The sequence below is a fragment of the Solanum pennellii genome, chromosome 10, assembly GCF_001406875.1.
Source record: "Solanum pennellii chromosome 10, SPENNV200".
In the NCBI taxonomy this organism is placed as follows: domain Eukaryota; kingdom Viridiplantae; phylum Streptophyta; class Magnoliopsida; order Solanales; family Solanaceae; genus Solanum; species Solanum pennellii.
The window spans coordinates 81,454,862-81,479,374 of NC_028646.1; the positions used below are offsets into that span (position 1 = coordinate 81,454,862).

Consider the following 24,513-nt stretch of genomic DNA (forward strand, 5'->3'; position numbering starts at 1 on the left):
TTGTTACGTTCATCTCAAATTCAAAGCAGACAACTAAACATTAGCATAAGGTCCACTTGTGTTTCCGAACAAATCAATACAATATCTAACCACCATGAATATGGAAAAAAAAATCTCTTAGCAAAAGTGTGCTCCTTCGAATGAGTCATGTCATTTAAATTAAATAAAATTTCAATATAAATAATTAAAATAAGATTAAAAAATAATATACAAACATAGAAAGTTTAAATAACACCTTCAAATAAAATTTTAATATTTCATGATTCCATATAGTACGACCAAACGGTAAATATTAGTTAATTTCGAATCTAAGATCTAAAAGAAAAGTAAAAAGAGAGAATAAATTATGCCATGTCGATCACGTTTCTCATTTTTCTCCGCTGAAGCAGAGGAGAAGGTCGTTACCAATAAACCTCAATAACGGCGCCGTTTTTGACTTTCTCATTCTGCTTCATCAACTTCAATGGCGGAAGAGAATTCAAGGAGCAAGAAAACAATTCCACCGTATATGAAGGCTATTTCCGGTTCATTAGGTGGAATCGTTGAAGCTAGTTGTTTGCAACCTATTGACGTTATCAAAACCCGGCTTCAACTGGACCGGGCCGGTGCTTACAAGGGGATTGCGCACTGTGGTTCTACCATTGTTAATAACGAAGGTGTAAGGGCTTTATGGAAAGGATTGACGCCATTCGCTACTCATTTGACTCTCAAGTATGCGTTGCGTATGGGTTCAAATGCGGTTTTTCAGACAGCTTTTAAGGACTCGGAAACAGGTAAGCTTAGTCCGCAGGGTCGATTGATGGCTGGTTTTGGTGCTGGTGTGCTTGAAGCTCTTGTTATTGTCACGCCCTTTGAGGTTTGTTGATTTCTACAGTCTCTTTGTTGTGATTGTGTGGAAACTAGTTGAATCGGTTATATATATATATATGCTCATATTATGTTTGTTTTAATTTCTGATCTAGTAAATTAGTGTAATTGTGGAACCCAAACAAATCATTTTGAAACTGATAGATACTTTTTTTTTTGATAACCATGGTGTCCAGCCAGCTTACACAATGTGCCACCAGCAATAGGTATAGCTAGATGGAAAGAAATCAACCTGGCGTTTTTATCCGATTAATAGATCAGTTAAGACTATTCAATCATATGAATTGATGATTTAGCTTTTTTTCGTGGGTGAGATTGCTGCTTGAAGTGTACTGACAATAATAAGGAGATGATTTAGGACAAAGAGATAAGTAAAACTAAAACTAACAGTTTGAAGTACGACTCGGCGATAAGTCGACAACAAGGAGGTGATTAAGGACAAAGATATAAGTAAACTAAAACTATATAAACAACATAGCCAAAAAAGGAAATTAGTTGTTTTTATCTAATACTACAAAAGATATGAAATGATTACTGTGTTTGCGGAGAGAATGTGACTATAAAGCATTTACTCCTTGGATTGTCGGGTCTAATTATCGTGTCAATACTAGTATACACGCTTTACATGCAGAAATGATTGTTGTTGGAGTGATAACGGGTGTATGCATTCTACCTGTCTGAAACAGAGTGATTTGGCTAGAGCTGAGGGTAAAAAACTAACAATCGTTTTGGACTAAATGCTGCTCATGTTTTCATAAGTGCGAATGGTAATTAGAAGCTAATCAACTTGGTAAACCAAATGTTTATAGGGTGTTTATTTGTCAATGTGGTTTTCATTCAATCACTTCAATGATGGTGCTAAATAGCGCGTCTAAGTCTTTGGAAAAATTAGGTTCTCCTCCTTACTAAGATAAATTCCTCTAAAATATGAACCAACGATGCCGTTTTAATAGGTTGAACATGTGTCTTCATAGTATACTGTACATTATTAGGTTTTGTGCATCCATTTGTATTCAATTCATATTTTTATTTTTTGTTTCTTCCAACAAGGAAAAAATAAATATAGGGCCAAAAAATCCCTTTAAAAAACCCAAATGCATTTTCTCCTTAAGAATGGATTAGGGGTCTTTGTCCTGCCTTCTCCAAGAGCTGAGGTTATGTCTCTTTCTCATGTACACTCAATACTGACTGTGCCAAGGATGACTTAAGTTCTCTTGATTATCATTCATTATCAAAAAATTGACTTCATCTCCAATTTAGACCCAACTTCTGTTTACATAAAACTTTTAACTCTGACCTCAATACAGAAATTAGGTCCATTAATTGAATGATATACTTGAAGAGTTTATCCACAGTGGAAGAGCATTCCAATTATCCATGATTTCCGTTTCAAACAAAGCCATGAATAATTTGACATAGACTGAGTGGTAGATCTGATGTGGTTAAACATTTACAGGTTCTGTGGACACTAAAAGTTGTGACCTTAGCTGACTTTGTCTGGCTTTGCAGTTGATCAAGCACACTTTGCCAAAAGATGGCCGGTTTTTCTTAGTTAGGTAATTGGAACAATTTTCTAAGGGAAGTGGCTTGCTTGAAAGAAGGAGAAAAAAAATGTTTATTACGATAGATGATTTCTCCAAGGCTTTGGTCTAGTGGTAAGACTGAGTGCAACAAGTGATGTGTGAGTAAGGTGTACGTCATGGTTTCATACCTTACTGTAGACAAAAAAATTGGTATCAGGGTAGAGGGTGGACCTATTATCCATCAAATTTCTAACCATGCGCCACTGATCCATTGGAGTTACCTCAGTTATAAAAAAAGAAGATGATAGTAAGGTTCTGTTAAGCTTGATCATTCTTATTTAAAAAACAGGGATTTTGTAGTTCTACTGTGGACTTAGTAATTATAGTATAAAAGGATGGTGTGGAAATGTTTTTATGGAATACTTATCTCCTATCTTAGCTGGGATGCTTTAACCTTCCAGGGGCACTTACAAAATGCTTGCATTCTGCAATGTCGTGTGTTTCACATTTTTTTTAATACAGAAGTCTTTAGAAGGTAATGAAAGCATCTGTAAAATAATGACACTCTGCTCATTTGTATATGGTCACCTGTTGAGATGTTTTTACTTTCATTTGCCTGTTGACGCTAGTCTTGAAGTGGAATATCTATCCGCTGTTTCAATTGAATGTTGTCCTGTATCACTTGTCAAGAATTATGTCTACAGGATACTAATTTCTGGTTATTTGCATGACTTTGCATAATATTTGGCATACTAGCATCTCTAAAATAGCACTATATCAGAAGAGAGATTTTTGAAAGGATATTCAGCATAAATCACTGAATGATTGTCAAACTTTGATCAATGCAGGTGGTGAAGATTAGACTCCAGCAGCAGAGAGGATTAAGTCCTGAGCTATTACGATACAAGGGACCTGTACACTGTGCTCGTATGATTGTTCGTGAAGAAGGCATTCTCGGTCTCTGGGCAGGTGCGTCGCCAACAGTTATGCGTAATGGTACAAATCAGGCCGCCATGTTTACAGCCAAGAATGCATTTGACACAATATTGTGGAAGAAACATGAAGGTGATGGGAAAGTTCTTCATCCATGGCAGTCCATGATATCAGGATTCCTGGCAGGGACAGCTGGTCCTATATGCACCGGTCCATTTGACGTTGTGAAAACAAGGCTCATGGCTCAGAGTAAATCTGTGGGCGAGTTGAAGTACAGAGGAATGTTTCATGCCATTGCAACAATACATGCAGAAGAAGGATTACGTGCCTTATGGAAAGGACTAATTCCCCGGCTCATGAGGATCCCACCTGGACAGGCGATTATGTGGGCTGTGGCTGACCAAATAACTGGCTTTTACGAGAGGACATATTTGACAAATGCACCTTTATAGGTACTACTGCAGTTTTATCATTGCCTTTCTTAGTTCACTTTTCTGGCAGAAGCTCAGCAAGTTTTTCCCTTCATAGTTTCTTTAGCTATTGATTAAATGCGAAAAGAAGATGGCGCTACGCCTTATCCACATTTTTTCTGTGATCCCGCAACCTTTCAAATGTTTGTCTAGACTACCTCTATCTTTACAGGCTGAGGAACTGAGTTTTGCAGTAAAATTGAAATCTTTGAAGTCTCATTTTGATATGTACTGAGGATGGAAATCCTAACTGGTGTGATTGAAGTGCTTGAGAACATTGTTGATTTTTTACCCTTGCCAAAAGGAAATTAAAAAAGAAACATTTTAAATTCTTGGCAAGTTTTTTAAGGGTGCGTTCGGTATGAATTTTTCTATTTTCTTGTGTTTGGTTAGTCAAAAAATTGAAAAATATCTATGTTTAGGAGAATAAACTTCTTGGAAATTGAGGAGAACAATTTAAGAAATAATGATTTATTTGAATATTTTGTCATAATTAATCTAGGTACATAATTAAATTTTATTTTAAAAAATATTAAATAAATGAAAGTGAACTATATATCATGAAGTTTTCCAGAATTCCTACATTAATTGATATCTTAATTAATTCTTTCGTTTTCACATCTCGAGAGTACATTAAATATTTATGGAGATCACAACTTTGCTAATTTTAAATTTGATCCCACCGATATGCAAAGGTCAAACTCATCAGATCTACTTATAGTAATTTAGTCTTTGTCCATTTTTTTCCTATTATTTTAAAGATAAAATTTGTTTCTATTTACAATTTTGAACATATTATAAATAAATTATTTTTAAAATATTTTTATTCTTACTATTAATTATTTATTTTCTCAATCGTTTTTAAAATTAATAATAATGTGATAAATAACATATCAATGTTATATTTTAATAAGTATTTTAAATTTAAATATAATAATTAAAAATAGACGAAAAAAATATCAAACTTGTTATTACTCCCAACATATCAGAACAAATGGTATTTCACATGATAAAAAAGACATTGATAATGTTCTTTCCAATTTTCTTCTTATTCAAATAAAAAAAAAGTTCACATGATAAAGAATATTATTAAAATTAAGTTAGTAAAATTACATGTTATTTTCTAGAAAAGACTAGTTTTCTTAAAATATGTGCTTAACTTACAAACACAAATTAAATTTAAACAGTACAGTATATATTTAAATAATGATATAGAAAAATAACTATTCTATTTATTATTCCTTTAAAAGTATGTCAAATTATTCTCTCTATTTATTTTTACTTGTGTCCATAATTAAAAATAAATATTCATTTTTGTATTTGACACTTTCATAGCATATATCACGAAAAAATGATTATTATTTTTCTATATGTTATCCTTTAACTTTAATATAGTTATATATGTTCATAACCTAATACTAAATATCACTTAATAAGAATAATGTAATAAAATTACTTATTATTTTTGTCTTGATACAACCACTAAAAAAGTAATTACTGATGTATCTATTTTATTACATTATTTTTATTAATTGATATTTTAGTATTAGATCTTGTAAACAATTTGGAGAATAATATTTAATAGCAAGGATAAAAAATGAATAAAAGAAAATTTAGAAATAAGTAATAGGTAAAAATGAAAAAAGAAAGTATAATTTTTCGTATGTATAGGTAAAAGTGAATAAAGAAAATATTATTTTTGAGTGTGTTATATTTAAATATAAGAAGTAAAAATAAACGGAGCGAAACGAATGGAGTAACGATGGAGGGCGCACACGATTCCCACATGTAAGTATAATTTAATGTCTTTTATGCATCTAATCCGACAGGTAATGCTATTTTCATTATAAAATTCCAAAAAAGAGAAGAAAATATAAGAGAAGTTGAGACCAAATTTCAGTAGAGTCTAAAATTACTTAACTGGAACTAATGCAAATGGCTTCTTCCTTCAAATGCTTCTTGGTGTTGTACTTTTTGTTATTGTCCTTGTACTTCACCCAAATTTCAAGAGCAGAAGATATTGTTGAAGAAGGGATTCTTTACATTGATGGGGTTTCTTCAATAGCAAAAGTTGATAAAGATTTTATTTGTGCAACTTTAGATTGGTGGCCTCCTACTAAATGTGACTATGGAACTTGTAGCTGGGGAAATGCTTCTCTTCTTAATCTTGTAAGTTTTCCTCTTTCTTCGGTACTCAAAGGAAGAAAAGAAAACGAACCTTTTTTTGAATCTTTCGTAGGGGATAAAAATGAAAATATTTCTTTGCAAGTGAGTGTTTTTTACTTATTTTCTAATGCTCGGTAAGTAACAAAAAAATATTGTCTAAAAAGTATTTATACGTTATCTAGTAAAACAATATCGGATATGATTTGGGTGTTGTGATGGTCAAGAGGGGCGGTTAGGTGTGTTGACGGTGGTTCTCGATCCACTTTATTAACTACTAAGCTATGAGCGAATTATGTTAGGTTCAACTTTACATCTCATTGAACTGATGGGAAGTGTTTTTTATTGCAGGATCTAAGCAACAAGGTATTATTTAATGCAATTAGAGGTATAAATTTTTTGGAGAAACACCTATCTATGATACCTTCAAAATTTGTTCAGTAGTTTTCTGATTAATGAGTAACAATTGAAGTTTCCTCCTGCATTTTGCAGCGTTTTCTCCGTTAACAATTAGACTTGGAGGTACATTGCAAGATAAACTAATATACCAAACGATGCATGATAAACAACCATGTACTCCATTTTTCCATGATGATACAGAGCTGTTTAAATTCACCCAAGGTTGCTTGCCTTTGTCTCGTTGGGATGAACTCAACGAATTCTTCAAGAAAACGGGGTAACTTTACTTCATGCAGTTTTCTGCATTTTGAACTTGAGTGAGGAAAATCGTATAGGGGAAGTGATAGTTATGGACTGAGTTCTTGTTAGTGAAGAGCTATTATGTATATCATTGCAGGGCAAAAGTAACTTTTGGGTTGAATACTTTAAATGGAAAGAAAATAGCTTCTGACGGCCGCTCTGCTTTGGGAGATTGGGATTCCAGCAATGCAGAGTCTTTAATCAGATATACGGTTAGCAGAGGTTATAATATCCACGGCTGGGAGCTTGGTATGAAACTCTCTCCATTCTTTAACTACAGTTATATTAAGGGTATGCAGATACGCAAACGTAGCATAAATGTAATAGAATTAACGATACTGTAAGGAGCAAGTAGTATGAGAATTATCCTTGTATTGTGGTCTAGTATGAGTATTCTTTTTTGCTATCGTATGAAAGAGCATATGCATCAATTTCCTGTAAGTAGCGATAGGGAATGTTTCCGTTGTAGTTGACAGGATATGCATAATCTTTCTCTCGATCAAGATAATAAATGTCAAAAGGCTTCCGTAAGACAGGTTCGCATGGATCACTTCCTTCCATAGGAACACAATATTACAAGCCAACTCTAAGACTGTTGACTGAATATTTCATCTTTTGGGCTACTCTCTGCTACATTTGATTTACATTTGTAGTTTCTTTCCAGGAAATGAATTGAATGGAAACGGAATAGGTCCAGCTATTTCAGCCGATCAGTACGCTTGTGATATTATAGCTCTTCACAAATTAGTGCAAGATATATATAAAGGGAAGGATGTTATGCCATTAATCCTTGCACCAGGAGGAATATTTGATGCTATTTGGTTTCCGAAATTTATAAATAAAGCATCTAATTCTCTTCAAGTAGTTACACATCACATTTACAGTGTTGGTGGAGGTACGTTAAGCTCTTTTTATGTGAGAATGTTGTTGTTGTTGTAAGCTTTAATTTTCCCGTAATCCTAGGCTCCTAGCTCAGCCATTGTGATTGTAATAGCGGATCATCTCATATTTAGGCGACGACACCAACCTAGTTCAGAAAATACTTGAACCTTCTCATCTGGATGAAGAATCCAAATACTTGCAAAATCTTCAAGGCGTTCTCCGAAATTCTGGAACTTCAGCTGTAGCATGGGTTGGTGAAAGTGGAGGAGTTTATAACAGTGGTCGCAATCTTGTTTCAAATAGCTTTGTGTCCGGGTTTTGGTAATAATTCAACCTAACTGGTCTACCTATACCTCTGATAACTTTCTTGTCAATATTTCATAGAAGTGATTTTGCTTCTTGCAATATATAGGTACTTGGATCAGATTGGGATGTCAGCCACGTTCGATACTAAGACATATTGTCGACAAACATTGGTTGGTGGCAACTACGGTCTCCTCAATACCACAACCTTTCATCCAAATCCTGATTATTACGGGTATGCCTTAGAAGCTAGCTTTTCAATGTTGTTTTCTCCGAAACAAGACTAACTGCATCATCTACTGAACTAATGTAGAACATGTTTAACTTCGTAATGTAACATACTCGTTTAGCATTATACTTATCGTTACTTGCATATCTCTTTCATGCATACAGTGCTCTTTTATGGCACCGTTTGATGGGAAGGAATGTTCTATCGACACAGTTCCAAGGAATGAAAAAACTGCGCTCATACGCTCACTGTTCAAAATCTTCTGTAAGTATAAATAGCGTAAACTTGTACATGAGAGATTGTGATGTCTAAATACATAAATCGATATGTTGCAGGAAGGAATCGCACTGATGTTGATCAACATGCATAGTAGTATAACAGTTAATATTAGTCTCTCAGTCACAGTTGCTAACACAAACGAGTCGCCAATGCTGCTACAAGTCACGAATGATCAGAACCCGAGACACGAAATTGAGAGGGAAGAATATCACCTTACAGCCAAAGATGGTGATTTACATAGCCAAACAGTGCTTTTGAATGGAAATGAACTTAATGTGGATCATTTTGGAAGAATCCCTCTGTTAGAACCTGTAAGAGTAAACCCCTCTCATCCAATTTCCATTGCTCCTCTTTCAATTGTATTTGTTCACATTCCCACTATTCAAGTGCCTGCTTGTAGTATGTATACAAGAGAGTACATGTAAGAGTTATTTCAATACTTTGATCATGAATTTATTTGAGTAATAAATAAGTTTTTTTCCCAACTTAAAGCAAGCTTATTTTGTTTGACTTATTTTAGAAAATAATAAAATCTTTCAAAGATAGCCTCTCTATATATACTCTACGCTTTTCAACCTCACTACAGAGCCACATGTAATTGAGGGGTGTCGACTGTCACCCCTTTGTTAGAGAATTACGTGTAGCTAGGGTAATTTCATATATATATATATATATATATATATATATATATATAATATTACATACTGACACTCCTTGACTTTGACATGATTTTATTTTTTATTATTTTGATACCCCTTAGTCAATGTTTTGGCTCCGCTGTTGTGTTATTGTTGGGTAAAATAAAATAATATTTTCATAAAAATCGAATACAATACATATAGTGGTCATATATATCTTTAAAAAGTTAAATTGAATTAGAATATACAAGAATCAAATTCTAATTAATAAGATAATATTTTCAACTAATCGAGCTATTCTAAATTAATAAGATGAATATTTTCAACTAACCGAGCTATTAAAATTATCGTGACTTCCCACCTCCCGGTCTGCTCAAACACAAAAAAACAAATAGTAAATGTTGAAAGGAAAGTAAGTGTGAAAAATATCTACATAAAGAGACAACTTTCTTGATATTATTTTACTATACCAAATTATCATATTAACGTATATTATTATAAGTGGAAAGTTTCAAAGTGAAAAATTAAATTATTATTTTATTTTACATTGAATAAAATTATTATAAAAATATTACTAATTAAATATTTTATCATTAATAAAGAAAATCATCATATTTCAATATTACTCCATAATGTACACATACATTGCATACTTAAAGTTTAATAACAATCAATTAAGTATTTGAGTATACAAAGAGGTGGATCAATTTACTTGTAATTGTCATTTAGTTCAGCATTTTCAATACTCTAGAATAACTTTTCATCTTACTAAACTAATCCAATGTTTGGAACGTCTTTTCAACTTCCAATTATAGTTATATAACTTTATAAATAGTCACTTCAGTGAATCATGGTAAATTCATTGAGGCTCTCTTCTTGAGTTTCAATTACCACATGTCCTTCTTCTTTTTCATTATTTATCTTTAATGTGTGGGTTTCACTGCTATTGCTCATATATCATCTCTCCTAATAATTATGCCACGATACAAGGGCTGATAGATGCAGTTAAAAATGTTATTGGTTTGATTAAATAAAAAGATATTCATAACATCATGAACGCCTTTATCCAAGATTTAAGCTGATAGCTCTTTTTTTTTCCTATTATTTTTATTTAGTTAGTTACGCTTAAGTATTACTCTATTAATAAGATGTTTGATGTTCTGATTTGAAGAAGAAGTGAAAGTTGTGTTAATTGCAACAATGTTATGACTTGCTAATTTTTTTGATTTTATCTAATAATAATACTTCATCACTCGCGTGAAGTAGGAATCAAAATATATATGTTGATTTCAGTTCATTTGTGAAATTATTTTTTAAATAACCCTCATGAGTTATATTTATTATATCACACTCTCTAATTAGTTCAAGAGAAGAGTATTATAAAGGATCTAATTTCATGTAGCAGTATATTGGATCTTAAAATTGTTGAGTCTAAGTCTTTATCTTTATTTTGTCTATGCCAAAAAAGATCATTGTGAAACTTGAATTTTAATTACCAAAAAGTAAAAAAATGAAGAGTTACGAAATTTAGGAGTTGAATAAATTGCAATCTTTTAGTCTTTCAACAATTTTAATAACACCAAATAATATCAAATTCTTATGAACCATTCACATACAAAAGAAAAAGAAAGCATAATTAACAATTAATTAAGTAAACTAAGATGATAATATTATATCATCGTGTGTATATATGTTAGAAAAAAAGTTAGATTACAATTCTATTCCTACATTAAATATAAATGTTATAAATTATTTAATAAACTAAACATTAAATAGTAAATCATCATATTAGTACATGAATCAACCATTTATGCACTTTTAATAAATTTTATAGTTAAGAATTGTGTTCTTTTTATTAGGAAGATACATGAACTTTCAATTGTAGAAACAACAATTTTTTTAGTAAATACCAATAAATTTGAATTGGAAAAAATATTTCATTTACAATACACTACTTTTATATACAAATTTCCTTCAAGAACACAACTACTAAACTCTTGAATAGAAGAGAAACTCAAGAAAACAAAGATGAAAATTCAAAGAAAACAAAGTGTAGTACTAGTACCACTTCCATGCCAGGGGCATTTAACACCAATGTTGCAGCTTGGAAGTATCCTTCATTCTCAAGGCTTTTCTGTTATAATAGCACATCCTGAATTCAATACTCCTAAATATTCTAATCATCCTGAATTCGTCTTCCATTCTATGGATGACGTATTAAAGGGAATTAACATATCGTCACCGAGTCTAGAGAACATATATGATTTGAATGAGAACTGTAAGGTGCCCCTCAGAAACTACCTTGTTAAGAAGATGAAAGAGGAAGGTGATCAGCTTGCTTGTATCGTTTATGATAATGTCATGATTTTCGTTGATGATGTAGCCACTCAGTTAAGGCTTCCCAGCATTGTCCTGCACACTTCCAGTGCTGCATATCTGCACTCCATGATCACCATTTATCAGCAACCAGAAAAATATTTTCCTTTCGAAGGTATGAGAACAAACACATCCTCTGATTCAAGATTTTAATGAAAAATCATTTCGATAACAATAACTATGCTTCAGTCACAAAGTTCTCTCGTTACATTCATCACAAGCCAACATTATAGAAAATAAAAATAAAAATAAAAATGAAAGGCACCCTTTCCAGTCAATGTTACTTGTCGTCCTTACAAAAAATAGATAGTCCAAGATAATTGTCACTTCAGAAAACCAAGATATAATTAACTAATAGTTTTCGCTTTTATCTTTACTCAATAAATGTGGAAAGAAATTAATGTGGTGGAAAAGATAGTAGTATTAAATTGAGATCAAATTACACTTTTAATTATTGTTTTCTTATGGGACGTGCAAAAAAAAATGACAAGTAAAATGGAACAGAGTGAGTGCAGCAAGTATAATTCAGCCTATAATCTTTTTCTTCCATTATGTTGTATCAGTTCGCTTAAGTTTGTATTAATTACTCACTACAATTCCAGATTCTCAGTTGTTGGATCCGTTACCAGAGCTTCATCCCTTGAGGTTTAAGGATGTACCAATTCCTACTGTTAATAATACAGTTGCAGAACCGGTACTAGACTTCTTTAAAGCAATCAACAATATAGGGTCATCTGTTGCGACTATTTGGAACACGATGCAAGACATGGAGAATCCAATATTGTTACGCCTTCAAGAACATTACAAGGTGCCCTTCTATGCAATAGGCCCTTTTCACAAAATGGCGCCTATGGCCTCATCGACTAGCATACTACAAGAAGATGATAGCTGCATCAAGTGGCTCGACAGACAAGTTCCTAACTCTGTTCTTTATGTCAGCATAGGTAGCCAAATGAGGATTAATGACAAAGAGCTAACTGAGACTGCTTGGGGATTAGCTAAAAGTGATCAACCATTCTTGTGGGTTATTAGACCGGGCTCTGTCTCTGGCTTTCAATGTGCTGAGGCACTGCCTGATGGTTTTGAGAAAATGGTAGGAGAAAGAGGACGAATAGTGAAATGGGCGCCACAAAAACAGGTGCTTTCACATCCCGCGGTAGCAGGCTTTTTCACTCATTGTGGTTGGAATTCTACGCTTGAAAGTATTTTGGAGGAAGTCCCTTTGATATGCAGGCCATTTCTAGCAGACCAGCCGGTGACAGCTAGGTATCTGAGCCACATGTACAAGGTTGGGTTCGAATTGGAGGTTATCGAGAGAACGGTCATAGAGAAAACAGTAAGAAAGCTCATGTTAAGTGACGAAGGCAAAGATCTGAAGAAAAGAGTTGTAGACATGAAACAAAAGATAGTTGTTGGAATGCAGATTGATGGTGCTTCACATAAGAATCTGAATGATTTGGTAGACTTCATTTCTGCCTTGCCATCACGGCTCCCTCCGCCAACACCTGTTGTTGGAGCATTCGATACATCAAGCAAGTGTATCAGAGAGTCCTGAAGTTAGAAGAATTACATATTTTTGTTGCCTGCTAGCTTGGCAAGACAACAAGTCCTTTAATCACAAAGGAAGAATAAGACTAGAATCACAAGACTTTCTTATTTTGGTCTATTGATTTGCTTAATAAGTTGGGAACTTTGACATATTGTTTCCTAATTGTTAGAACTTAGATATATTTACTCTTTGTTATCCCTATGTTAAAAACATAATATGTAGTATTCAACGAGGGAACTAGTAAAACAAAGGTTGTGTTAGGTATGAACGAATATGTTTTCCTAGAAAACAGTTTTGTGGAAAATAAATGGTTTTATTACTTATTTCCTGGTGTTCGGTTAGCATAAAGAAAATGTTGTCCCATGAGTATTATGTATAATCTGGGAAAATACTATGACATGGACCCAGACTTGGATTCCCACCCTTAACATAGACCAGGACGTGACCCGATCTCACCCCAGTCAGTCCAATTATGATCATGTGAATACTAGTGAACGACTTTACATGCAGAAATGATAGGTGTTGGAGTGATAAGCACCACGGAATTTTCTGAAAAATAGGGTGGTTTGCCTAGAGGGGAGGTAATTAATAGGGCGTTTATTTGTCAAGGGTGATTTTCATTCAATCACTTGATCGTGCTGCTGCTAATTAAGTACTGCATCTTAAGTCTTCGGAAAGAAATAAAGGCTCTTCTCCTTACTATGATAGATTCCTCTAAATATATGAGTGTTTTACCAGGTTCAAGGGTGGAGGGGCAGTCATAAAGTGCAGAAGAAGGCAAGAGTAATGTCATTTTGGCTATGGTTTGGGAACACCTTGTTTCATTTTTCTACAAGGTCTAGCTTGATATTCCTTTTTCATACTCACCAAATAGTTTAAGTTCAAATCACAGCACACCTTTTTTCTTTTAATTAATGATTTCTTTGGTCTTCTATGCGACTAGCCAAGTAGTCTGGTTAGTCGCATTTGAAGAAGACCTGGATGATTGAGGGTTGAATACACTCACATCAGGCTAATCTAAACAAGAACCTGGGACACTATCCAGCATGTGAAATTTCACCTATTGGTGTCTATGTGCTCCATATCTACCAAATTTTATTCGAATACAGAATTGAACTCAATTAAATAATGTGTTTATTCTTTAATACATTAACAAGTAACTGCGAATGTGATTAAAAATGTTAAGTCTAGAAGGCAGCCATAGGGGAGGATTTTTGTACCTGAAAAGCAGCAGAGGATGGTGCTTGGGCTCGAGTATCCGGAGCTATGGTTGTCCTGCAATCATTTTGCAATTTGGGAATCAATCTTTTAACTCATTGCATATTAAAGAATGATAAAAGTCTCACATCGTTGGTTAATGAGATGGGTGGACTCCTTATCTTATAAGGCTTCCTCATCCTCTGAACTAACTTTTGGGGCGTGAGTTAGGCCTAAAACCTAATTTAGCATTGCACCATCTTCTCCTTGGCTTCATCCATTTGTTAGATTTTTTTTCTCTCTATTTCCATATCCAGTTAGAAGCACAAGTGCTCTTTGATTTTTTTTTTCTCTCATCCATTTTGTCGAGCACCTTGAGTGCTTATCATTCTGAGTGATCACCCTCATCTTCTTCTCTCTTTTTTTCCAGACTTTTGCATGGCTTATGCTTTTAAGTAACTAGTTCTCGGAACGTGCATCACACGACTTTTCCAATAAAGAATTATTCGTTATGTTAAATACCCCGAAAAGCTGAAACCTCTTATTCCGGTCCTTAGAAAAACTACAACTAGTCAGGAATTGCGTAAGAGAAGAGACGTCGTAAGTAACAATAGCGCAAAAGCAGGCGGCGGAGATCCGCAAAGGTAACCGGATGCTTGGGGCTTAGGACAAGGAGCGTCCGGAGTCTCTTAAGAAAGGACAAAGATAAATTTATATCATGTTTACACCGATCGGATTTCAAAAAGTCCTTCGCCCCTTATCTTCTCGTCTATCCTTAATTGATATTAGAAAACTTTAATTTATATAGCAGTGTTCAAATCTAAGTCCATTCATATGTAAGTTTAACATAAAAATATAACTCTGCACAAAATATGACATGAAAATCTTGTGTTAGATGTTGGAGGGTTTGATATATTAAATAATTCATGAAAAATAAACATTTATTTTATCAGAGGAATTAATATATTTTAATTACTAAACATAAGTTTTAATAATCAAAAAAGAAATTGTCTATAAAAAAGATACGTATAAAGAAAAATATTACAAAATGTTTGGACGGTGTACCATCAAATTTATAGAAAAAATTATAATTTCAAATGAGAAAAAATGAAGTAAATAAAGACATGACATCCATAAAAAAGGACATCACATTAAAATATATAGACAAATTTTATCATACTAATTGAATTATATTTTGTTAAAAGTAGATTTATTCTAGACAAAACAAGACTTACTCTAGACGAAACATATTATATGTATAAAAACCTATAATCATATAATAATAATAAATAAGACAAACAGAAAAAAAGGCATGAATATGTTAAGAATAAAGATAAACTATATTTCTTGAACTATATATTAAAGTGTGTGTCTGTGTATATATATAAATGAATTCTAAAATAATATTATTCAATGTATCATTTAGTCATTTTTTTACTATACATTATTTTTTTTTTATTATTATTTTTGCACTTATTTTGTACCTCTCTATAACAGTTAAGTACATAAATTTTTTGAACATTTGAGATTACATATAAAAAGGAAAAAGTACAAATACGTTTGTTTAAAAAGATAAATGATTATCAAACAATGAAAAAGACATAATTATTATTTTATGGGATTTAACATGTTTACCCTAAAATAATTAATGATAAATAGAAAATGTGATTAGCTTTACTATATATATCCTAAAAATAGAAGAAATGATGAATACAAAAATACAGTAATCAACTACAAAGTTATATTTAAAAAACTCAAAACGATGAAGATGTGAAAAATAAATATTTACTTACAACTTCATATTAGAGTATATTCATCTTGTAACTATCATAATTTACATATTTCTCAACAAAAAGAAGATGAATATGCATGAAATTTTAAAGAATACAAATAAATAAAATAGTAAGAATTCTTATAATTACAAACTGGTAATTAAAATTTTACAAGGGATGTAGACTAACCTACTGTAGTATGCAAGATGATTACAAACTTGAATAAAACAAGGAATATATATAATGTAGTATGAGTGTGTTTGATAGACTCTTCATTACCCCCACTTATCTTACAAATTAAAGTTGAAAGGTTATTAGACTCTTCATTATCTATACTTAATTAGTACATGAATATATGATGCATTAAGATCTTATTTGATGCATCAATTTAAATATAACTTTTACTTAATATTTAATTAATTAAATAGATATTAATATTAATTTATTTTAATGATAAAATAAGAACAAAATGATAATTCAACTTTGAGGTTAGAAGCTTCCCACTTATAATAATATATGATAATCTATAAACTCATCCAAACAAGCTTTTAATCATTCGAGAGAAAGTTTTCTTTTTGGAAATAAAAATAAATTCATTGATGGAGTGACTAGTAACTTTCTTCATATTCACGCCAAGAAAGTTTCCGAATAAAACACTCTCTAATAAAGTTAATTCGATACACAATAAAATTCGACCGAAAATTTTACTTAAAAATTAAATAGTTATATACTCCACCATAATAAAACAGAGAGCTATGTACCTATTAATGGAGCGGAGGTTATGAAATAAGTAGTGATGTAACTTTTAAATGAATATGAATTACAAGTCTCAACGTTACTTAACAAAGTTTCCATAGTGATCATGTAAGAAAATGCTAAGACCATAGGGGGGTGATAACACACTCACAGTTACAGAGAAGAAGGTAAGTATTATTTCATATAAATCTGCAAGTATAAATCTTCCCAATTAAATATAGAGAAGAAAGAAGGTTGATTGATAACTGGATAAGTAATTAGGCACGGAAGAAATACTAGAACAAAAAACATTTTAAAAATATGCACATCATATAACTCATATGATTTTCTTTAAAAAAAATTACTTAACATAAAATATATCGTGCGTTGCACGTATTCGAGAACTAGTTTCTTGATATGAGCGTCTCACACGTGATAACTTAATTATTGGATTTAGAAGACTTACATAATATAAAGACAAACAGCACCAATCTCAAGATTGAGAATGGTGAGTTGTCCCAATTCATCACCACTTATTCAATATCTAGTAAGTACTTGATTCATGTTAACCCAAGACTTTAATGTTATACATTAACTTCCTTCAAAGAAAACTACTACTAAATTTTTGAATAGAAGAGAAAACAAAGATGAGAGTTGAAAGAAAACAGAGTGTAGTACTAGTACCATTCCTACTCCAGGGGCATTTAACACCAATGCTACAGCTTGGAAGTATACTTCATTCACAGGGCTTTTCTGTTATAGTTGCACATACTCAACACAATGCTCCTAATTATACCAATCATCCACAATTCGTCTTCCATTCTATGGATGACGGATTACAGGGAATCGACATGTCATTCCCGAGTTTAGAAAACATATATGATTTGAACGAAAACTGCAAGGCGCCTCTCAGAAACTACCTTGTTAGTATGATGGAAGAGGAAGAGGAAGAGGAAGGTGATCAGCTTGCTTGTATCGTTTATGACAACGTCATGCTCTTTGTCGATGATGTAGCGACTCAGTTGAGGCTTCCCAGCATTGTCCTCCGCACTTACAGTGCTGCGTATTTGCACTCTATGCTCACAATTTTACAGCAACCAGAAAAGTATTTTCCTTTTGAAGGTATGAAAGCAATCACACCATCCTATGCTTCAATATTCGATAAATTATCGCTAAGTCTGTATTGATTTACTCACTTGCAATTCCAGATTCTCAGCTGCTGGATCCGTTACCCGAGCTTCATCCCTTGAGGTTTAAGGATATACCAATTACTACTGTTAATAATACAGTTCAAGCACCGTTGCTAGAATTCAGCAGATCAATGTGTGATGTAGGATCATCTGTTGCGACTATTTGGAACACGATGCAGGACTTGGAGAATTCATTGTTGTTACGCCTTCAGGAACATTACAAGGTGCCCTTTTTTCCAATAGGACCTTTTCACAAAATGGTGCCTGTGGCCTCATCGACTAGCATACTGCAAGAAGACAACAGCTGCATCGATTGGCTCGATAGACAAGCTCCTGACTCTGTTCTCTATGTCAGCTTAGGTAGCCTAGTGAGGATTGATGACAAAGAGCTAATCGAGACTGCTTGGGGATTAGCGAATAGTGAGCAACCGTTCTTGTGGGTAATTCGACCGGGCTCTGTCTATGGTTTTCAATGTGCTGAGGCACTGCCTGATGGTTATGAAGAAATGGTAGGAGAAAGAGGACGGATAGTGAAATGGGCGCCACAAAAACAGGTGCTTGCACATCCCGCGGTAGCAGGGTTTTTCACTCATTGTGGTTGGAATTCTACACTTGAAAGTATTTTGGAGGAAGTCCCTTTGATATGCAGGCCATTTCTAGCAGATCAACCGGTGAACGCAAGGTATCTGAGCCAAATATACAAGGCTGGGTTCGAATTGGAGGCTATCGAGAGAACGGTCATAGACAAAACAATAAGAAAACTCATGTTAAGTGAAGAAGGGAAAGATGTGAAGAAAAGAGTAGTAGACATGAAACAAAACATAGTTGCTGCTATGCAGATTGATGGTACTTCACATAAGAATCTAAATGATTTGGTAGACTTTATTTCTGCCTTGCCATCACGACTCGCTCCGCCAACGCCTGTTGTGGAGCAATCATGAGCTCAAACCACATAGCAAGCAAGTGTACCATAGAGTCTTGAAGTGAACATCTCTCAAGTCCATGGGGCAAATGCTTTAGTTACTATAGATTCTTGTCAACTACTTTCTCATTTTATAGTTTGTTGATTGGTATAATAAGTTGGGAACTTTGACATACTGTGTTCCTAGTTGTTACAATTGAGTAAAATTTCATCTTTATTAGCCCTTTGTTATTACTTCGATACGTTTTACTTGAAAATATAAAACCTTAGTATACAACAAGAGAGCAAGTAAAACAACAAAAGTTGTGTTTGGTATGAAGGTCTTACGAAAAAGAAAAGTTTGTTGCTTATTTGTTGGTATTTGGTTAGTAGAAAGGGAAGAGAAAAATACTCAAATATGTTGTCGAATATATTGAGAAAAGGCTTATATAATATCTTGTTAAAAATTTGGCTCACTTATATTATTATTTCAGTAAACAAATAATTTATTACTTATATATAGTTTATGCTTATAAGTCAAGCTATAGGCTTATTTAGGTAGAGAAAAATTAAATAAGATATTCATAATATCTGATAATACATACAGTAGTTGAGACCTGATTTTAACCAAGAAGGTTCAACATATGCTAGATATAAATTAAAATTGACTACAAGGTGGGGAATTGAAATCTGATAAGAAAAAAAATATTCAAGTAATCAATTGAATTTTTGAATTAGTATTATTTTTGTAAAAAAGAAATATACAAGTAAAATTTCATTATTTGGAGATTGAGGGATAAAATGTATACAGATTTTAACACTGTTTCATAAAGATAGAGAGACTCTTTCGAAAAGAATCTCGCCTCAAGTACATCACTCCCAAAAAAAAGAAGAACAAAAATGGAGAAACAATTATAAACAACAAAAGTTGTATAAAATCTGCTATAAAGCGATAGTAACAATTGAATCACAATAAACGACATAACAATTGACAAGAACTACAAGAGTACAACTATTATATACCATACTAACAATCCTAAATCTTTTCAAGAAAAGACAACGCCTCATCTCTACTAATTTTCTATTCTAATACATTACATCCACATCCGCTGCTTCTTCTCTAGAGATTAGAATTATGTCCCGAATAATATAAAGTTACATCATATTATATTAAATTATATTTTTTAAATATTTTTTTGACCTACCTCGATTTTTGCACCTCCTTGGGCGTTACAGCACCTCCCTCTGCACGTGTTAAAAAAATGCACATAAACTTTTCTTGATATTAAATAATGAATACAGACTAAAAGACATACATATTAAAGACACAAAAGTGCCATTAAACACCATTTTGTGATTGGGATTGGTGAGTTGTCCCAATTTCATCACCACTCATTTCATTTTGGACATAGAGTTTTAAGTTTTTTAAACAAAATTTATATATTTAAAAATTATATAAAAAAATGTTACATAAATTAAAATACAAAAAATATTTTTTTATACAAAATTCAATTAAGGATTTTATTCAAATGTGTTATGCTTGAATGACTTTAGATTGAATCCAATTTAAATTATGTAGAACTCAATCCTTTTTTAAATTCTAGACGAATTGAACGAATTACCTGTATTTGAATTCATTTTTGACACCTCTATGATTCCCCATTGATCACGTTCCCTACTTGCATTCATCTCAAGCAAACATCATAGAAAATAAAAATAGAAATGAAAGGTACTCCTTCTAGTTCTTCTTTACGGTGGTTCAAAATAGTTGTCATTTTAAAAAATTAAAATATAATTTACTAATTTTTAGTTGATGCTTTCTTAAGAGGCGTGAAAAAAGAAAGACACGTAAAATGAATGGAGTGAGTACTAGAAGCAACAGGAAACTAACATTTTTCTTCCTTTTGTTAAACTTTTAGAAATAAACTTTTTTCCTTAATATCTTGGTGGCTATGTCAAGGCCATTGGGCCAATACCAGTTTCTCACCTTACTTTATTGAGTGGTTTAGTAAGTTAGTAGACTTTTATATGTTAGAACTGAGTTATATGCATTATTTTGTTTAGAATATTAAAAATAATATGCATTTTATAAAAAAATTTATTTACAAAAACATTCTCCTCAATTATAAAGGAAAAGATGTAAAAAAAGATTTTAAAGGAAAATTGAGTCTTAAACCACGCTGATGTATGCATTAAATTCTCTTGCATTACTAATATCTAGAAGTTCATGATATTAATAATACATATTTTAATACAGAATATTTAATTCTACAATCTACATAACGTAAAAACAATATATCAAACAAGAATTACTAATATACCATATTGATTCCTACATTATTTTTATTAATATACTCTACCAAACGACTCGTAGGCATATTGATATTGTAGTACACAAATGAGACCAACTGAGAAGGTAAAGACCATGTATATTTGAAAATGACTGAGTGAACATACTATTACAACTTGAAGATAAGAAAATAATTCTACAAAAAATAATTATATGCTATCTTCAAATTTTTCATATGTAAAAACATAAAAAATAATTTTTTAAAAAAACATAAAAATAAAAATAAATTTGTAATGGTATTACAATTGTAAAATTGCCTTATTATTTATAAGATAAAAATATATTGAATCCATATATGTGTATTTCAATTTTATATTTCAAAATTGGACCTTTTTTTTCTCTGGGCCTTTTTCCCCAAACAGTGTCCAGCAAAACCCTAGCCCCCGAGTCCCTCTGTATATAAAGAAGCACAACTCAATCCAGAACTCAAACCCTAGCACAGCTCAACTATGGCGGAATCAACCGCCGTACCTTCTCATCTATCTTCTTTCAATCGAATTGACTGAATTTTACTTGTCTTTTTGTTTTGTAGTTTTTTGAATGTGCAAAAGCATTGGTACATGATCCTAAATGATGAAGACTTTAAATTAAGCTATGGATTAACATCCAAATGAAGCTTTTTTTTGTCATAGTTACTCTGATAGGATGTTTTCCATCTCTATTTTTATTTGTTTCTCTATTTCTGTGCAATTATTATCATGCGATCTAATCTGTGTTTTTCATGTATATAAAAATGATTTAGATTGAGTTGAGAGTTTATCAGAAACAGTCGGGCAACTTTGCCGAGGTGATCTTTAATTATAGATTTTCCTCTTTTTCCCTGTTGCCAATATTGTAATTGGACAAGCTTGGATTAGTTTTGGTTGATGCCTACTTGTAGTTTTGCATCAATTGATCCTCTAGCATGCCTACATTTTTTTTTTCAAATATTGAAGTCTTTGCTGCCGCATGGTGGATTGCACGCAGATCTTACCAATTGTTTCTCTAGAAATTTGTAGTTTCAATGGCAACTTTGCCGAGGGTATCTGTTACTGTTGATTCCCTCTTTTTCCCTGTTGCCCACATCCTGTTAAAGCTTGGATTGATTTTGGTTGATGAATGTCTATATGATGATACCAACCACTTCCAGCTTGACAACATTTTTAGTATTTCTTATTAAGCTTTGAAACAACCTATTCTTGGTTCTTATATGTACAATTTTGAATTGTTAAATAGAGATTATAATCGATAAATATTAGTAACTCTAATAAAACTCAACTTAATACCAATGCTAACAACACAATTAAATCAACTCTTAATGACAATAATTTTGAATATTTATTTTTTTACTTTACATTGATTTAGACATTTAGTAGATGTTTGATCATGCGATGTCATATCACGATATGAACATGCGATTTCACGTTGAATTCATATCATGATTTAAGATTTTTTAAACATAAAAATTAATCTACAAGTTTATATTTTATTAAAACAATCACATGGACTTTTGGAGTTTGCAAAAATAGATTCAAAGCAATGAAACAAGGTGTGAACCATTACGATATTGACACACAAGTGAAAATTGTCATAATTTGCGCCGGTGTAACATAATTATTTGCGAAAAGGAGTAATGAAACATTTATGGTCTATGATCATGAAATATAGTTGCGGATAATATTAACAAAAAAATGACTCAAAGCAATAATGTTAGTTCGTCCTCTCCCTCACATAATAAAAAAATGCAAGTTCAACTTGAGAAAATTGTCATTATTATGTGGGAGGATTGTATTAAAGACCATCTCACTACAAATTATGATTAATTTTCTTTATTGAATTAAAGTTTGATAAAACAATTACTTAAGTGGGAAAGCAATATCTTTGTTATAATTTATTATGTGATTTTATAATTTTTTTTAATTTATTCGGTAAGATTGAATAAACAATAGAGGCTATTTTAATAGTTTTACAACTTATTAGATTCTTATGTTTATGAGAAAATATATAACATAAAAATTTCATATCGCATGTCCAAACGAAACTTTAGTTTTATCTTATGATACCATATTACGTTTCATATCGCGATATCATATCGCATGACCAAACGGGCCCTTAAAATACATAACCTAATATAATGTCTAATCATGTATTCAAATACTTATAGACTTATTTTAGCATGATTTAGTACTTTTAAATTATAATCGTTTAATCATTTTCTTTTTATGACTTCTTAATTTGCAATATTTATTTCATGTTATTTCAATATTACTTTTTATTGAATATTTTAATGTCCACTTATCTCAAAAATTGTGTTATTTTCTTAAGAAATGCAGGACTAAGAAAATATTTGAACCATAAGTTAATTAGTATATATTTGTATGAACACTTTATCAAAAAAAATCCGAAAATCTCAAATAACCTAAAAACCTGTTAGGTTGAAAAATATGAGTTTTTTTATTAATTTAATTTATAAATTTAAAAATTCAACACAAATAAATTGATTTAATATTTAAAAAATTTAAAATAACTCAATTATATACCCCTACTTTAAACCAATTATAATTAATAGAATCATTAATCATTAGTCACACCAACATAGATATTTATTTACAGAAGATATCTCATATCCATCACATGTCTTTTTAGTAATTACTTATAAAATTGTTATTTTCGTTGATAGATAAATATTGGTCTTTGAGATACAATTTTTTTAACTTTCATACAAAGGAAATTGTTTAAACTATGTGCTTTACTAAAAAAAAAAAAAGCAATAAATAGATTTTAATAGCTAAATAATTAAATCGATTATTAATTCTATTCATTGATGAATTAGCTATGAATTAGGTTAGCAATTAAATAATTAGTGATGGAATAGCAAGAAAACTACAGTAGCTAAGTACCAAATACATTATAATTCAGGTCTTAGTTTTACCCTTTTTTATTGAACTAAAGTTCAATAAATAAATATTGTAACATTTTTGTTATATTTTTATTTATTTAGTAAGATTGTACAGAAAATTTTAATAATTTAAATAGCGTAATAATTAATAAAAAAATTATGTTTTTAAATAAAAAATATAATTTAAAAATTCAAATTATATATGTTAAAATAAAACTTAACTTTATCTCAACTAATCTGAATAAACTTCTTATCAATTTAAATAAACTAAATAAATCAAATCGTATGCTAAATCCGCCTACAACCATTGTTGATTTTAGTTATAATCCCTCATTATTCTTTGTTTGGATCATTGTTACCTATTGTTTCATAATGTATTGTTGTATTGTACTCTATTATACTGTATTGTATGGTAGATATAATGTTTGGCTAGACTGTATTGTTTGTTGTTGTTTCATAACATTTTAATTGTTTGGTTTGATCGTATCGTACTGTATTGTAATTTATAAATTTACTAAAATATCCTAATTATTTTAGGTTAGAAGGTTTGACTAGATTCAAATAATTAAGATAAAGGGT

At 31.6% G+C, this 24,513-nt stretch overlaps 4 protein-coding genes and 1 long non-coding RNA gene across 6 annotated transcripts; 4 read left to right on the plus strand and 1 right to left on the minus strand.

Moving 5' to 3' along the window:
- Nucleotides 1-329: 329 nt before the first annotated feature.
- On the plus strand, nt 330-4,125 carry LOC107032132 (mitochondrial succinate-fumarate transporter 1). The gene is made up of 2 exons (XM_015233710.2): nt 330-856; nt 3,239-4,125. The coding sequence occupies exons 1-2, from the start codon at nt 464-466 to the stop codon at nt 3,773-3,775; spliced, it is 930 nt and encodes a 309-aa protein (XP_015089196.1). The 5' UTR covers nt 330-463; the 3' UTR covers nt 3,776-4,125.
- Nucleotides 4,126-5,647: 1,522 nt separating this feature from the next.
- LOC107032105 (heparanase-like protein 3) lies at nt 5,648-8,839 on the plus strand. The gene is made up of 9 exons (XM_015233683.2): nt 5,648-5,962; nt 6,308-6,344; nt 6,449-6,632; nt 6,753-6,904; nt 7,320-7,550; nt 7,669-7,858; nt 7,950-8,075; nt 8,234-8,333; nt 8,405-8,839. Exons 1-9 carry the CDS (start codon nt 5,723-5,725, stop codon nt 8,771-8,773), a joined length of 1,629 nt encoding a protein of 542 aa, XP_015089169.1. The 5' UTR covers nt 5,648-5,722; the 3' UTR covers nt 8,774-8,839.
- A 2,099-nt stretch (nt 8,840-10,938) lies between these two features.
- Nucleotides 10,939-13,156, plus strand: LOC107001789 (UDP-glycosyltransferase 76E1-like). Its single transcript, XM_015199758.2, has 2 exons — nt 10,939-11,477; nt 11,965-13,156. Exons 1-2 carry the CDS (start codon nt 11,015-11,017, stop codon nt 12,915-12,917), a joined length of 1,416 nt encoding a protein of 471 aa, XP_015055244.1. The 5' UTR covers nt 10,939-11,014; the 3' UTR covers nt 12,918-13,156.
- Nucleotides 11,084-14,876, minus strand: LOC114074389. Of its 2 annotated transcripts, XR_003574774.1 has the most exons (3): nt 14,258-14,876; nt 14,132-14,186; nt 11,084-11,422 (listed from the first exon to the last, which is right to left on the minus strand). It is a non-coding gene; the product is annotated as an uncharacterized LOC114074389 (long non-coding RNA). The 2 variants fall into 2 exon arrangements; XR_003574773.1 differs by having other exon boundaries at nt 14,132-14,876.
- A 2,381-nt stretch (nt 14,877-17,257) lies between these two features.
- Nucleotides 17,258-18,961, plus strand: LOC107002651 (UDP-glycosyltransferase 76E1). The gene is made up of 2 exons (XM_015200763.2): nt 17,258-17,737; nt 17,824-18,961. Exons 1-2 carry the CDS (start codon nt 17,263-17,265, stop codon nt 18,744-18,746), a joined length of 1,398 nt encoding a protein of 465 aa, XP_015056249.1. The 5' UTR covers nt 17,258-17,262; the 3' UTR covers nt 18,747-18,961.
- The last annotated feature ends 5,552 nt before the right edge of the window (nt 18,962-24,513 follow it).

Coding starts and splice junctions, on each gene's coding strand:
- LOC107032132 (XM_015233710.2), top strand. CDS start 464: ATGGCGGAAGAGAATTCAAGGAGCAAGAAAACAATTCCACCGTATATG. Junction 857..3,238: donor TTATTGTCACGCCCTTTGAG/GTTTGTTGATTT, acceptor TGATCAATGCAG/GTGGTGAAGATTAGACTCCA.
- LOC107001789 (XM_015199758.2), top strand. CDS start 11,015: ATGAAAATTCAAAGAAAACAAAGTGTAGTACTAGTACCACTTCCATGC. Junction 11,478..11,964: donor AAAATATTTTCCTTTCGAAG/GTATGAGAACAA, acceptor CTACAATTCCAG/ATTCTCAGTTGTTGGATCCG.
- LOC107002651 (XM_015200763.2), top strand. CDS start 17,263: ATGAGAGTTGAAAGAAAACAGAGTGTAGTACTAGTACCATTCCTACTC. Junction 17,738..17,823: donor AAAGTATTTTCCTTTTGAAG/GTATGAAAGCAA, acceptor TTGCAATTCCAG/ATTCTCAGCTGCTGGATCCG.
- LOC107032105 (XM_015233683.2), top strand. CDS start 5,723: ATGCAAATGGCTTCTTCCTTCAAATGCTTCTTGGTGTTGTACTTTTTG. Junction 6,345..6,448: donor ATTATTTAATGCAATTAGAG/GTATAAATTTTT, acceptor TGCATTTTGCAG/CGTTTTCTCCGTTAACAATT. Junction 7,551..7,668: donor CATTTACAGTGTTGGTGGAG/GTACGTTAAGCT, acceptor TCTCATATTTAG/GCGACGACACCAACCTAGTT.